Raw genomic sequence first — 15,448 nt, forward strand, 5'->3', positions numbered from 1 at the left:
GAATTGAAGAAAAGACAAATCGGTGATATTGGGTTCATTAACACAAATCTCATAGATGCAGTTCAGGTTAAAGATCATGCCGCAGAAACCGAGGCCAACTTACTACGATCATTCAAAATAAATGAACACAAAGATATAATACTCTTTCCTTACAACTTCAAGTGAGTGTTGTCATGTGCATATTCGGTTTCCCTTATATATTAGTCCAGGTTATAGTAATGTAATTGATGAGTTATGCATGCGTGCGCAGTTTCCACTATATTCTCCTGGAGATTAGGCTTGAGCAGGGAGTAGTAATTGTCTTGGACTCGAGACGAAAAGATCCCCAGGAGTATGCGGACATGACTGAAATCCTCAAGAAGTAAGTTAAATCGGCCATTATCCACCATATCAGCAAATTTGTTCATTTCCTGTTGTTTTCTTTTGTCTGGCAGGGTTTGGAGAAAATTCAGCACACAATCCCCGGGACTGCCGAAGGCGCTGGAATTTAGATACCCGAAAGTAAGTACTATAGTACCATGTTCCGCGCGTCTCCTAACTATTGATTCAAGCGCTAGTTTCATCAATACCATTTGGCATTCTTGCTTATCTGTTTGATTGACCTCTATTTCTTGTAAAGTGGTTGTGGCAGGAACAAGGGAATGATTTCTGTGGATACTACGTCTGCGAGTCCATCCGCCACACGACCTGTGAGCGGGGCTACTCTGACAAACAATATGAAGTGCGTAAGAAATAATATTCACAATTTTTGTTTATTACCATCATTTGTGTTGAGTTTCATTCATTCATATATATATGTATTGACCCCCTTCTTCAAATTAGATGTTTCGGCAGCGGGATGAACTCCTAAAACCAGATCGCATGCGAGCAATTCAAGAGGAATTGGTGGCATTCTTTCTTGATCACGTGATCGCTGAAGATGGAGAATACTATGTGGACCATGCGTCCATAATTTAAGAGATTATATTTGTAAAAGATAATTATTATATATATGTAGCCGGTAGTGTCGGACGATAGATATACGAGAACTTGTTGTTCGACCAATCTCTCGGAGAAGGAGAGGTGGTCGATATCACTTCTCTCTGTATGCATATATGTTCATGACGATCTTCTGTTTCCTTCGTTTGCTTACTAGCTAATTAGCGTGCCTAGTCCTCTCTATACGTATGTATAGTACGTAGCGTCGACCAAGCACGGACATAGGAGAGGACACTTCTCTCTATTAATTAGCTATCAAACACAATATATGAAATACCTAAATTAACCCCCCAAAACCCCCAAACCCCCCCCCCTCTAAAAAAAACCAAAAACCCCAGCCACAGAAATGCTGACGCATGGAGGTCTATTGGTCCCGGTTGGTGCCACCAACCGGGACCAAAGGCCCTCCTGCCTGGGCTCGGCGCACAGGCCACGTGGAGGCCCATCTGTCCCGGTTCTGGTTTGAACCGGGACTAAAGGGTGAGGGTACTAAAGGCCCTTACGAACCGGGACAAAAGGCCGGTTTTCTACTAGTGGTGGCAACTCGGGTAAAAAGAGAGTTGCCACCTGCTTATAAAGCACACTAGGGGCAGTTGCCATGTGCACTGTAGAACACATGGCAACTAGCAGCTTGGGTGTGGGAGAGGAGACGGGCGTGTGGGCGAGATGGCAAATGCCCACACACTAGCCCTTGTGTGTACGTGTAAAAGTGGCGTGTGGGCGAACTGCTGAACGCCCACACACCAGCCCCTCCTGTGTGGTGAAACGGCCGTGTTGGCGATCGGGTGAACGCCCACATACCAGGCCAATCCTACGTGGCACTAGAAACATGCCAAGATTCGTGCGCTCATGAGCGGACGCGGATCCACGCGTGTGGGCAAGATGCAAACGCCCACACGTGTGGGCGTTAACATTTTCGTTTAAAAAAAGAGGTTGGAGGTTCTTTTTTATTAACAGAGAAAATACCAAGGTTTTGGGCAAACTGTAGTATTAATACTGCAGTTTTCTGTGGCTGTCAAACAGCTCGCTGTATTCTCAAAAACTGTTGTATTCTCAAAATACATAGAAAATACTGAGTTATCAAACGGGGCCTAAGTTCCATCATGCTACACAGGATTGATTACTCATGTTACGCAAAGCAACATGTCTTGGAATCATTGCTTTCGTACGATTCATTTGTTATCAGCCCTGAAAAAATATGCAGATTTGCTGTATATCTGCCCTGTAACTAATTAAGACCTGGCTGCAGGTTTTTTCCAAAAATTTCACCATAGGTTCACTCTCCCTTTTGTTTGGTCCCGAGGACGTTTAATTTGTCCTGGATTTCTTACAAAAGTTTTGGCTTATTAGCTATCATCCTGACTAAATTTATTTTTTGAAAGGACCAGACTAATTTATTATGCTGCCATTCTTTAGGTTGCTCTACTTCACCAAGTAGATCACCAACGCCAACTTCCACAAACAAGAGAGATAACGTATGCGGCCAAGCATGGCCGCGGTCGTGACCGGAGCGATGGGCACCCTCCTGCCCAAGCTCGCCAACCTGATCACCAAGGAGTACAACCTTCACAAGGGTGTCAAAGGCGAGATCATGTTCCTCAAAGCTGAGATGGAGCATATGGAGGCGGCTCTGGTTGAGATCTCTGAGGCGCCAATTGACCAGCCGCCTGACAAGCAGATCAAGCTTTGGGCCAAGGATGTGAGGGACCTATCATACGACCTCGAAGATAACATTGACAAGTTCATGGTGCACATCGAAACCCATGGACAGCCAGAGAGGTCACACAGCTTCAGGGGTTTCATTGATAAGTGCCTCAGCCTGCTGACCAAGGGCAAGATTCGGCACAAGATCGGCATCGATATCGAAGACATCAAGAGACACATCGAGGAGATCAGTGAGCGGCGTAAAAGGTACCAGATTGACGGTAAGGCTCCTGCCAAGCCACCTGGTCCAACTGTTGACACCCTTCGCCTGTCAACCTTGTATAAAAAGGCGACGGAGCTCGTTGGCATTGACGAGAAGAGCCTTGAGGTAGTCGAGATGTTGACAGAGGGAGACGACGTTTCCAAGAAACAGCTCAAGGTGGTCTCTATTGTTGGATTTGGTGGATTAGGCAAGACAACCCTTGCCAATGCAGTGTATAAGAAGATGAAAGGACAAGTCAATATTCAAACACAAAAACCGCAATTTGATTGTGCGGCTTTTATTTCAGTATCTCTTAATCCTAACATGAAGCAGATTTTCAAGAGCTTGCTCCATCAACTTGACAAGCACACGTACCAGAACATTAATGAGGCATCTTGGGGTGAAGAACATCTCATTAGTGAGATAAGTACATTCCTTGAAAACAAGAGGTATGTATGTGAATATGTGCTCCTCAATGTTTCATACATGAACACCACAAGGAAATTGCAGTAGTGCAGAACTCTCATGTTTTCTATTTGCTTTGCCATTTATGTTAAACTTTATTAGATAGCTCAATTCTGCTCAATGTATTAGAACTTAAATAGCCTTATGATATATGTATTTTGTTATTAATTGAGGGTACTTGATTGTTATTGACGACATATGGGATAAATCTGTCTGGGAAAATATCAAATATGCTTTGCCTGAAAATGAATATGGAAGTAAAATAATCACAACAACTCGCATTCTTGATGTTGCCCAGCAAGCTGGTGGTTTATATCGTCTGCAACCTCTTTCTGTTGTTCAGTCAAGGAAGTTATTCTACCAAAGAATATATGGCACTGAGAATAAAACAACACCCGCTCAATTGGTTGAAGTATCTGAGAACATTCTGAAAAGATGTGGTGGGGTGCCTTTAGCTGTCCTTACAATTGCTAGTTTGCTGTCCAGTAAAATGGAAAGAGCACATACACATGAGTATTGGTCCAAGGTGCATAAGTCTATGGGTTCAGGGCTAGATAATAGTCACGATGATGTGAAGAACATGAGACAGATATTATCAGTCAGTTACTGTGATCTACCTCCACACCTAAAGACTTGTTTACTGCATCTTAGTGTGTATCCAAAGGATTATGAGATTAAAACAGAAGAACTGATATGGAAATGGGTGGGTGAAGGTTTTGTGAAAAAAGAACAGGGGAAGAGGTTGTATGAAGTAGGAGAGGCTTACTTAGACCAACTCATTAATAAAAGCTTGGTCCAACCTGAAAGATTTGACAATGAGAACAAAGTGCACTCTTGTTGTGTTCACGATATGGTGCGTGACCTTATCATTTCCTTGTCAAATGAGGAGAATTTCCTAACTGTAGTTGGTGGTCAGCAGCCAGTGTATCTACCAAGTAAGATCTGCCGACTGTCCATCGAGACATGCATTGAAGAAGTTGCTAATCAGCTGCCAACCACGGGCTTGGCCCATGTGAGGTCACTTACTATGTCTAGCCTAGCTTTCAGTTTGTTGCCAGCGCTTTCGTGTTTTCCAGTCCTACGCGTGTTGGATTTAACTGGATGCGATAAAGTGGACAATAATCATTGGAAGGATCTATGCAGTTTGTTTCACCTGAGATATCTGCGTTTAAAGGGTACATCTATCACTAAGATCCCGAAAGCTATTAGGAATCTAAAATTTATGCAAGTGCTGGACATATGGCCCACAATAATAGAAGAAGAGCTGCCGTCAACATTTGTTCAACTAACACAACTGTTGTTCCTAAGTATTACAATGAAAACACTAGGAGAGCAGGATCTTCAAGTCCTTTGGAGCATACCATCTCTCAGCGAACTCTGCATAATGGTGAAGGAACCTAAACACAGAAGAGGTAAACGGTTGGTCATTGACAGTGGTTACCCATTTCTGTGTCTAACGAGCTTCTGTGTCAATGGTGACACCATGATGCTTACGTTTGAAGAAGGAGCCATGTGAAGTCTCAAAACTCTGCAGTTACATTTCTATGTGCATCGCACAGTACTTCAGTTTGGTGATTTCATATTGGGTTTAGAGAACCTCTATTCGCTTGAGCATATTGATGTTACAGTCTTTGATGAGCACAAAGAGATGCAGACTATGAAGAATGCATTCGAGGAAGAGATAAGATTGAACCAGAACATGCCCAAACCGACATTGAGAACATTGGAACTTGGCTACGAAGTTGTGGTAACTACTATTTCACACTTTCAGGCGACATGCTTATATTATTTATCTTATATACAATTAGTGTAAGTATTTGCTTGTTTCTCATCTTTATATCCTTGTACAATTTGATATTGACACCAGTTATTCATGCATTTCAAATACTAGTTATCCAGTCGTTTCCTCTAATCTTTAATTTAACTAATTGTATTTTGTTTGGCATTATGTCGGTTTATCCATGTAAAGGAAAGTTGGTTATTTACCTGGAAGTTGAGTAGCGTTGGATTGCATACCCAAAGTTGATTGTCAAATCGATAAAATGCCAAAAATTATATAAATCTACTTCATAATTTACCCGGGGGGGGGGGGGGGGGGGGGGGGGGTCTATAAAGTAAACAAACTTCACCCTTTATCTGTTGGTTTTTGTCCTAAAGCATTTGCTCATAATCACATCCTCCAAGTTTCAGATTTTTTTGATTTTTTCCTATTTTTTTCGAATTAACCGTTTACTGTGTGGGTGCACCGAAGGTGGGAACTGCCACTACTTAGCCTACTTACACCCCTAGTCCTTTTACACGTATGAGCATACGTGTGCATGCTTTCGGGTTCCTGCAGCTTGCTTGAGGTGTGCCGGCGGGTCAGCTGTTGGCAGCTCGCTAGCAGTAGCAATGGAGGTCGGGCGTGTTGGGCGTTGGTGGCACCGGGGGCTGCCCATGCCGCTGCTGTGGCTGGTTTTATAGATAGCACAAAGAAAATCAGGACATATGGTCGAGGAGGCACTACGCTTCGATGATTTGGTGAGGATGTGTTGAGATGACGTACGGGTGGATGGCGTCAGGTTGATCTGCCACCGGGAGACATACCGGCGGCAGGTGCACGCGGGACAGCCCTACGAGCAACTCGTTTGCTTACACTCTCGCATTCTCGCCTTCTCATTTCCAGATAAAATTGAAAATGCCAGATGTTTATTTCTAGTTACATTGAAGCCCCTACCGGTAATTTTTACCAATTTACACCCAGCTTTGGGTACATAATCCAAAGCTACTCAACTTTTTGGGTAAATAACCAGATTTCACCTTTTTGGTAAGTTAATATGAGTTTTTTAATGGTAAGTTAATATACATGAGTGTAATAGTGAGTACGAGAGTAACAATTAGACTTGAGTGCTGTCCAAACAAGGAATTTAAGTAATACAAAGGAAATGGTTTATAATTGTAGCGGCATAGCTTGATCATAGTTTTGTAGGACTTATTTTCATTGTACACAAAAAAAATTCATGCGACAAAATAATAATTCTGTCGCATGAGATCTGCTGTTACATGGAAACTTGTCACAGGTAATAGTTGTGGCGGATAGGCGGCTTTGGCTTGTAGCCTCCCCACCAGCTAGTCGGGCTAGGATGCAGCAGTGACTAGGATAGCATGCCCTGGACTGGAACATTCCCAAGGTGGAGCCTATCCGCAACACAGGGTCAGAGTGGCTATTCATGCTGTTGGAACCTATAGATGAAACGGCGATCGTGGCTGGTGGTGATCATGATCATGTGGAGAATCTGGCATATGGGGGTAACGAGATCACACACGACAACCCGCCACCCCCTGCTGAGGCGTCCCCATGCTTCTTACATGGCTATATCACTTGTGCATACAACAATGCTCAGGTGATAACCTAGAGAAGGGGAAGATGGTGGTCAGCTCTACTCAGCTGAGTGTGAGGCCGAGTCCGGTGGCAAAGGTACGGCCATGCTGGATCCCCCCTAGCCGGGTTTGGGCTAAGCTCAACACGGACGGGAGTTTTGTCGTGCCCACAGGTGCGGCCGGAGGAGGGATGGTCCTACGGGATGATAGAGGTGATATCGTCTATAGCGCATGCAGGGAGCTCCGTACATGTGATAATGCGCTAGAGGCTGAGCTCTTAGCTTGTAGAGAGGGCCTGGATCTGGCCTTACACCGGACCTCATTGCCTATCATCATTGAGATGGATAGTGCGGAGGCAGTGTCGATGGACAGACATGTCAAAACATCATACACTTGTAGAGGAAATAAACAGATTAGTTGAGCTAGATGCCAGGGAGATTTTGTTCACCCATTGTAGTCGCTCGGAGAACATTGTTGGCCATGAGCTGGCGGCGTATGGCCGTAGTACCCCATGTACGGCAGTCTGGTTTACTGCTGGGCCGGACTTTGTTGCAAACTTGGCTATGGCTGAGAGGCCTCCTTGAGCAATGAGAATTTTCTTTCCCCCCGCAAAAAAAACTAGGATAGCATGCGCATAAGAGGGGTGATGGGGTAGGAGAGAAGAACGAGGTAGAGAATAGATGGATAACTATTGCTTCCCTTCTTTGATTATGGTCCTCTCCGTATAAAGGAGTTACAAACCATGAGACAGACTCTGACTGGACCCCAAATCTTTCCTAACTATACTCTTTTCGTAACACAACCGAGACTCCAAAAGCTACCTAATTAGTTCTGCAGAAGCTTGCTGCTGTCCTAGACGAACACGTTTCCTGTAGTGCAATCCTACCATCCCAAAACTACCCAGAAAATGACGGTTCTATTATGCATTTCTGTTCTGCATATTAGGGAAACATGTAGTTGTGTTGTCCAAACAAGTTTTCTTTCTAGATATAGGGAAGAAATGGGTAAGTCCTTCATATACAATAATGATATAAGTAAATATGTTTACATTCTTTTAAATCTTTCTACATGTAGCATGCTTCATGCTTGTATGTCTAAATTTCCCTTTATCAATTAACAGTCATGGTTACATTATCAAATTATCATCATTTGTCCAAGGAGGTATGTGGTGCACCATAGAGTTTGTAAATTTCTTAGCTGTCGCAGATGATAGGCTCGCATCTACACTAACCAAGTACACATACATGTATGTCGTAACCAAAATATTATTGCCCATTGATTGCATGTCGTTTTCTGCGAATTGCACCAAAGCATAGATAGTCTACAGAACAGTTAATAGTCTTTTGTTTGTTTTGACAGCTGATGATAATGTTTCTTACTGTTATTTCCTGACAGAGAAAAATTCAGGCTAAAGATCAAGTGATTAGGGCAGCTTATAAATTCAAAGAGGTAAAACTCAACTTCCTCTCTAACACACCATACAAATTATTCAAACAAAGATGTTTTTACATTGAAATAAGATCTTTCTGAAAACTTGAACGGTGGCCTCACTCAACCTTTTTAAGGCTTGCTGGATAATGACGAGTAAATTGCAGCAAACCACCAGTTCGATGTAACGGTGTGAGAGTTTGGTGCCACATCAGCCTGACTGTGGGCCCCTTCTGTCATAATCTCACTTAACAGAGCTAGATCCGCCGATCAGTGGTTTTTGCAAAGCGATTACGAAAGACGGGGTGTTTTCTGCAAAGAAAATGTAACCTAGTGTTTTTCTGCAAACCTAGCCATCAAAGTGGTGATTTTATGCAATTTACTCGGATAATGACTGGGTATTAGTGGTTAGCTCGTGCATTACACCATGCAGAAATTGTAGCAACACGGATGCCATTCACATTTTCTTGTAAACATGCATGGAATCTCAGTTCACTCAGAGAAGGAAAGAATAACCTGCATGAAAATGAATCCTGCGCATTCTTCCACCTATGTCACTAAAAAGTGATGTAATCTAATACCAACACCTTTATTACTATACAACTGCAATTGTGGGTTCAAAGGTTGACTCTAAAATATATCTTCAAACAAAATATCGTGTTTGTCTAGAAGCTACCTAGCTAATGTGTGCTTAATCACAGGCGGCTCAAGGTCTGATGGGGAAGGTCTCCGGAGCTGAGAGCTAGTTGTCGAAGCTTTAATAAACACACTACCACAAGAAAACGAAGCCACCGACCGTGAGGTCACCTCTGGGCTCAGTCCAAGGAGCTAGTCTGCCTGCTTGCTGTTCGTACAAATAAATTGAATTCTATCTGGCTAGTCATGTGGGCACGATATGCCCTAAACAATTATATTTCACGGCGATCGTGGTTTCTTGGATAATATATATGTTGTTTTTGTTACACGAAGAATGCCGTCAACATTTGCTACCAAGTATGTGACTGTAAATCTTGTATTTATCTATACGATGGATTTTTTTGTTTTGAAAATGATGCATGAAGCCATTTTAATGATCTGAAGTTCGAAAACAAAGTCTGAAGTTCAATAAAAGCTCACAGAAGGAGAATGACATCGTATGATGGATAATTTTAAAGTGCGCTCTTTAATTATTCGATAAACATGCATATGCTTAGGAAGTTGTTTGCGTAGCTGCCCCTGTTAGTCAGGAATTCATCGACATACATCGCTTTTGTCAGAACTGAAACCACACAGGACAGCAGCAAGCCGCTAGCAATTTCTGTCGCCTCCCTCTCTTACATTGACGGATGGCTTAAGATAGCTATTACAGTACACAAGGGATTGAAGAACTCAGCCTTGTCCTGTCTTGAAAAAAAAATATCAGATCACACAGTTCCTGTGCTCACTTTTATCGAATGGGACTTAAACTTTCTCACTGTTCCTTGTGTCTCGCAGTTGGGCTTTGCTGCTTGGGAAGTTTGACCAAATTAGATTTGTATGTGGTGCGTATTATGGCTTAGTGAATCTTGCCAAACTTTTTATGTTTATGACATGTGGGGTCTACTGCTCATAAACAAATGCTTGCCCTAGGTGTGGCTAGAACCAAATAATCACCCAACTTGGTCAAATTTATCTAAGATGGGGTGTGGCAAAGTGTGGTCAGGAACCAAACATCCCCTTAGTTATTTGGACCCTTTGCCATCGCAGCCGTCGCTCCGGCGGGCAAGGTAATCTGCTTGACGACACCTTGGAGGTCTTCATGTTGGGATGATCTCCACCGCATGGGCCCAATGGCCCACCGGGCCTTTGATCTGCGCCCTGATCGGGGGCGCCCAACCACCTATGGTTGACGGGCCCCTGTCGCACTGCGCCATATAAATAGGGTGGGATCCGGCGGCACGCTTCACGAGGTTTGTTGCGTTGCCAGGCCCCTACCAACACTCCCTGCCGATCGGAAGCGCCGCCACCACTTTGCCCACACACACAGTGCCATCACCGGCCACCACTGCCCACCATGGCCACCGGCTCGAGCTCCTCGAGCCAAGCAGAAGGTAGACTACCGTCAAATCCCTAACCTACCCGACCCAAGGTCCTATCAATGGTAACAGAGCAAGGTTGGATTAGGATTTGTTCGGTAGCAAAGAAATCAAAGTCCCCCCCCCCCCCCAAGAACCCTAACCCTAACAGAGAAAGAAGGGGAAAAAAGAGGGCAAAGAAATCTCGTCAGCAAAGAGCGCCGCCGCAAGGCCGCCGTTGCTCTCGATCCGGATGGGCATCGGCAAGCTGAGTCGTTCGGAAGAAGAACATACCCCTTTTGGGGCAAAGGGCACCACCACTGAGCCATTTGACGGCGGCGCGTTCACCCTTGAGGTGCTCACGCAAGCCGGCAAAGGGGCCAGCGGGGGTGCCACCTCCTTCACATCCACACGCACCCGGGCGCACAGGGGAGCAGAGGATGGCTCAGCTCGCGCCTCTCTCTCTCTCTCTCTCTCTCTGCCACAGCTGGTGCGGAAGAGGAAAGGAGGGGGGAGGGCAAGAGAAGCTGGCACGGTATGGTGGCATTCGCCGCCGTCTCCGGCAGCCGGGGAAAAGCCCTTTTTCTCCGCTGTCGCGCGGGACAGAGGCGAAGCAGACGAAGAGGGGGAGGAGAGGCGAATGAGGCTAGGGTTTCTGGTCAGGAGGAGTCCTGGGGTGATTTTGAGCAAGCGAGGAGCGCAGGTGACCGTTGGATCTGATCCAACGGCCACGAGATTAACTCTAGCTCGGCACAGGCCTTTTGGGACGAAAGTGGAGGCGGGCGCAGCCGCGCGCTGGGCCGAGGCCAGTGGCCGCGGGTGAGCCACGCGCGTTGGGCCGAGGCCAACAGCTGCGGGCACAGTCACTCGCTCTGGGCCAAGGCCGGGCTATGCCGCCGTTTTTTATTTTTCTGCCATTTTTTCAGTAGCAAGTTTTATTTTGTTTTTTGTCCTATTTTTGGGAAAATGTGATATAGTTTTTTTTGTATTCAAATTAACCCAACAAAAATTTATCTAGAAAATATAAAAGTAAAAGAAATGTTTCTGAAAATCATGAATTTTTTTATTCATGTTTCTTCGCTGCAAATAAATAAAAGTGCTCTTTTTAAAAGTAAATAGAACTAAAGTGAAATTAAATTTTAATGCATGTTAAAGTAATTATTGAAACAATTATGATCCTGTTATTTTTATGACCAACGTTATTAATAACATGATCACGATTTGTTATTGTTATAAAAGGTGCATTTATTTCTACTTTTGTCCAACGGTGATATAGATTTAATAGCATAAACAGTTGTATGTTTTATTTTGACCAACGTTGGATTAAAGCATGCAATTGTTGTCATGATCTCACTTTATTGTGGTTTCAGGAGGGTACCACTTGATGAGTTTCCTCAAGGATGTTCCAACCCTCAGAGGTGATAACTACACTGAATGGAGAAAGAAAGTTGACTTGGCTTTTGTCTGTGCTGAGGTGGACTGGGTTGTGGACACCCCATAGCCGGTCAAACCAACAGAGCTAGTTAGAGATGCAAAAGATGATGATGCTACTTGGAACAAAAAGAAGAGGGATCATGCTCCAATGGAGATGTCATATTCCTCGAAAACCAAAAGGGGCTCAACGCCAATAAAAAGTGCATGGCTTTCATAAAGAACACAATTGGGAACGCTATTGTGGGCTCAATTGCAGAGTGTACTTCCATAGGGGAGTATCTTGAAAAGATAAAGAGCCAGTTCACTGGTTCTTCAAAGATATATGCTACCCAGTTGCTAAAGCAGCTGAGAAAAGTACACAGGTGGTGGACATGGCATAAGAGAGCACATCCTCAGGATGAGCAACATGGCAGCTAAGCTTAAACACATGGATGAGGATTTGGAGATCAAACCGGCACTGCTTGTTCACCTGGTCATGACTTCACTGCCAAAAGAGTTTGACACTTTTATTGTCAACTACAACATGTCGCCTGGAAAATGGGACATTGAAAAGACTGTAGCCATGTGTGTGCAAGAAGAGGAAAGACTTAAAACCTCATATGGTGGTTCTATGAACTATGTCAAGGATAATAAGAAAAAGAACTACAATCGAAGTGGCAAAGGTTCTCCTTCAAAGACACATGGAAAAGCTCCCACACACCATCAGCATCAGCAAAAGTCTTTTCCAGTGGACAAAGACACATGTCTCCATTGTAAGCAGACTGGGCACTACAAGAAAGATTGCCCTGTTTGGCTGAAGTCAATAATGGCAAAGAGAGGCAACAACATTGTTTCCTTTGTAAATGAATCCTTGTATACACAGTTTTCGAAATCTACTTGGTGGATTGACTCAGGTGCAACCGTTCATGTTGCAAATTCATTACAGGGATTCCATTCGATGCGGACTATGCAAAGAAGCGAAAGATGCATTGAGGTTGCAAATGGAGTTCAAGGAGAAATTGAAGCTGTCAGCGACATCTCCCCGGAGTTAGCTGATGGATTCACGCTTCTGCTTAGAGATGTTTTATATGTTCCTTCATGTCACAGAAACTTGATTAATGTTTCATGTTTGGACAAAGATCATTATGAATGTTATTTTTGGACATGGCAAGCGTGCCATATGGTTTAATAATGCTTATGTGGGTGATGCTTTACTTCATAATGAGCTTTATTTATTATCACTACATGAAAAAGTGTATTATGCGTGTAATGTGAATGAGCATGTTTCCGCGTCGGATAAAGAACAAAAGAAAAGAAAGAGAACTCATGACTCACCGAAATTATGGCACTGTCGGTTGGGCCATATTTTGAGGGGGGGAATAGAAAGACTAGTTAAAATGTAATTCTTCCTCCATTAGACTTCTCAGACATAGAGCAATGCACAGATTCCATTAAAGGAAAGTATGTAAAACAAATCAAAAAGGTTGCAAACCGAAGCACAGGAACACTAGAAATCATTCACACTAACATTTGTGGACCATTTTCGGTGAAAATTGTGGATGGCTATGACTCGTTCATAACATTCACAGATGATTACTGCCGATATGGTTATATTAATCCAATCAAAAAAAGATCTGAAGCGTTGGATAAATTAAGATATTCAAAGCTCAGGCTGAAAATCAGCATGATGAAAGAATAAAGATAGTAAGATCTGAACGTGCGTGGGGGGGGGGGGGTTACTACGGTCGGCACACTCCATATGGCCAAGTCCCTTGACCTTTTGCAAAGTTCTTATAGGAGACTGGCATAGTGGCCCAGTATTCAATGTCAGGTGAGCTTCGGCAAAATGGAGTAGCTGAAAGGCGTAACCGTACACTTATGGATATGGTGCGCATCATGATGAGTTACTCCACCTTGCCATTGGGATTATGGATGGAGGCGCTTAAAACTGCAATTCACATTCTCAATAGAGTACCAAGCAAGTCGGTGCCCAAAACACCATACGAGTTGTGGACAGGAAGAGTGCCCTCCCTACAACACTTAAGGGTGTGGGGGTGCCCAGCTAAGGCTAAAGTGTTTAATCCAAATATTGCAAAGTTAGATCCCAAAACAGTCAGTTTCCACTTCATTGGCTATCCTGATAGATCAAAATGTTTTCGTTTCTACTATCCAGAGAGATACACAAAGTTTGTAGAAACAAGACATGTAGTCTTCTTAGAGGACCAAATGATGAGGGGGAGCATGGTAGCTCGAAAAATTGAACTTCAGGAGAAGAGGGTGCATGCACCTAATCCGATGATTCAGGAGCCATTTTTCTAACTACCTGTTGTGCGTGCACCGACAATCCCTGAGGTTGCGGCGCAAACATCTGTTATAACTCCAACCATGACAACTATGGGAGAAGATCCAGAACCTGTCCGTCAGGAGCCGACTGAACCCGTCGTTGAGCATGAAAGAGAGGCGCAACAGCCACTTTTAGAAGAGGTGACGGAAGTTGAGGCCCTTAGAAGGTCTACAAGACACAAAAAGTCAGCTATTTCTACTGATTATAAAGTCTATAACACAGAAATAGTTCGTATGGAAGGCGACCCCACCTCATATGAAGAAGCCATCAGAAGCCCTCACTAAAGTAGTGATCTAAACACTATATTTCATTACAGAGGGAGTAGGTATCATTTGGAACTTTGCTAAATAAGTCGATTAGTATTTTCTCCTGGACTGTGATGTAATTTTCCTTGTTAATAATCTGGATGGCCTCTAATTTTGACATGCCAGAAAGTTCAGACTTTAGAGACAACATATTACTGCATCATACACTTTGTTGCTTAGTTTCGCTTGCTACGGCTTGCAACTGATTACATATGTTGATTGTTCAAGTGAAATGCTTACTACTCCCTCTGTTACAGAATATAAGGTGTATTGATTTCCATGCAAGTCAATCATTTGAATGTTTGACCAGTATTATAGAATATAATAACATCTAGAATACCTAATAGATAAAATGAAACTACTTTTTATGATGGATCAAATGATGTAAATTTCATATTGTGGATATTGATATTTTTTTTCTAAAAACTTGGTCAAACATGCACTCATTTGATTTAAAAAAACAAATACACCTTATATAAAGGAACGGAGGGAGTATATTGGTGGGACACAACGACTTGGTGCCCGTGCACATATGTACCCTGTATTATGTCCATGGGTTCTGGTTAATTGACCTTGCGAGCTTGATTGTTGTAGATCTGATGCATGTCTTCTCCAAGCTAAAGCTGATGTAGATTTGATGGAAGGAGCAAGTGTTTCCTAGCCCTGAACTCTGACTTTTCTTGCGCTGTGGCTGAATGGACACTACTGATGGTATTTTGAATATGTACGTGTTTCAGAGGGCAAAGTCGGTCATCATTGACCCAGGGCTCTACCTGAAGGTGGGCGTGCTCTGGATACCACATAGCCAGAGTGTCCCAACAGCCTTCAAGCTCTTCACCTGTAACATCCTTGAGCCGGTAATGTCCTGGGCGAGGTATGCCCTCCTCTCCTTCCATTTACTGTTAGCTCTTGATGTTGTGTGTAAGGTAATCAAATCTTGCTGTTGTGTGTAAACGATTCAAATGAACTTGTTGCCATGTTAGATGTTGCTTGGCTTATTTATCTTCTATATGTGACTGGTTGGATGGCTGGTTACTACTAGCTACTGTCCACAGTCTAGACAACTTGTTCTTCTCTTTTAGAAGCAGTTTCTCGGGAACAAACAAACCTCAACTTGCTTGGTTACTTTTATAATGACCAAGCATATATATATTTGTGTTGGGGCGAGGTCTCGATGCATCCAAATCAACTCAATGGTATGTTGTGTCGGTCACTC

General features: G+C 43.5%; 1 protein-coding gene across 1 annotated transcript; it reads left to right on the forward strand.

Annotated features, from left to right (window-relative positions):
- Positions 1 to 2,467: 2,467 nt before the first annotated feature.
- LOC109756085 (disease resistance protein RGA5-like) lies at positions 2,468 to 15,248 on the forward strand. The gene is made up of 5 exons (XM_073507567.1): positions 2,468 to 3,341; positions 3,523 to 4,361; positions 4,917 to 5,096; positions 14,970 to 15,158; positions 15,216 to 15,248. The coding sequence occupies exons 1-5, from the start codon at positions 2,468 to 2,470 to the stop codon at positions 15,246 to 15,248; spliced, it is 2,115 nt and encodes a 704-aa protein (XP_073363668.1).
- Positions 15,249 to 15,448: the final 200 nt, after the last annotated feature.

This window comes from Aegilops tauschii, chromosome 2, assembly GCF_002575655.3.
Source record: "Aegilops tauschii subsp. strangulata cultivar AL8/78 chromosome 2, Aet v6.0, whole genome shotgun sequence".
NCBI classification, from domain to species: Eukaryota; Viridiplantae; Streptophyta; class Magnoliopsida; order Poales; family Poaceae; genus Aegilops; species Aegilops tauschii.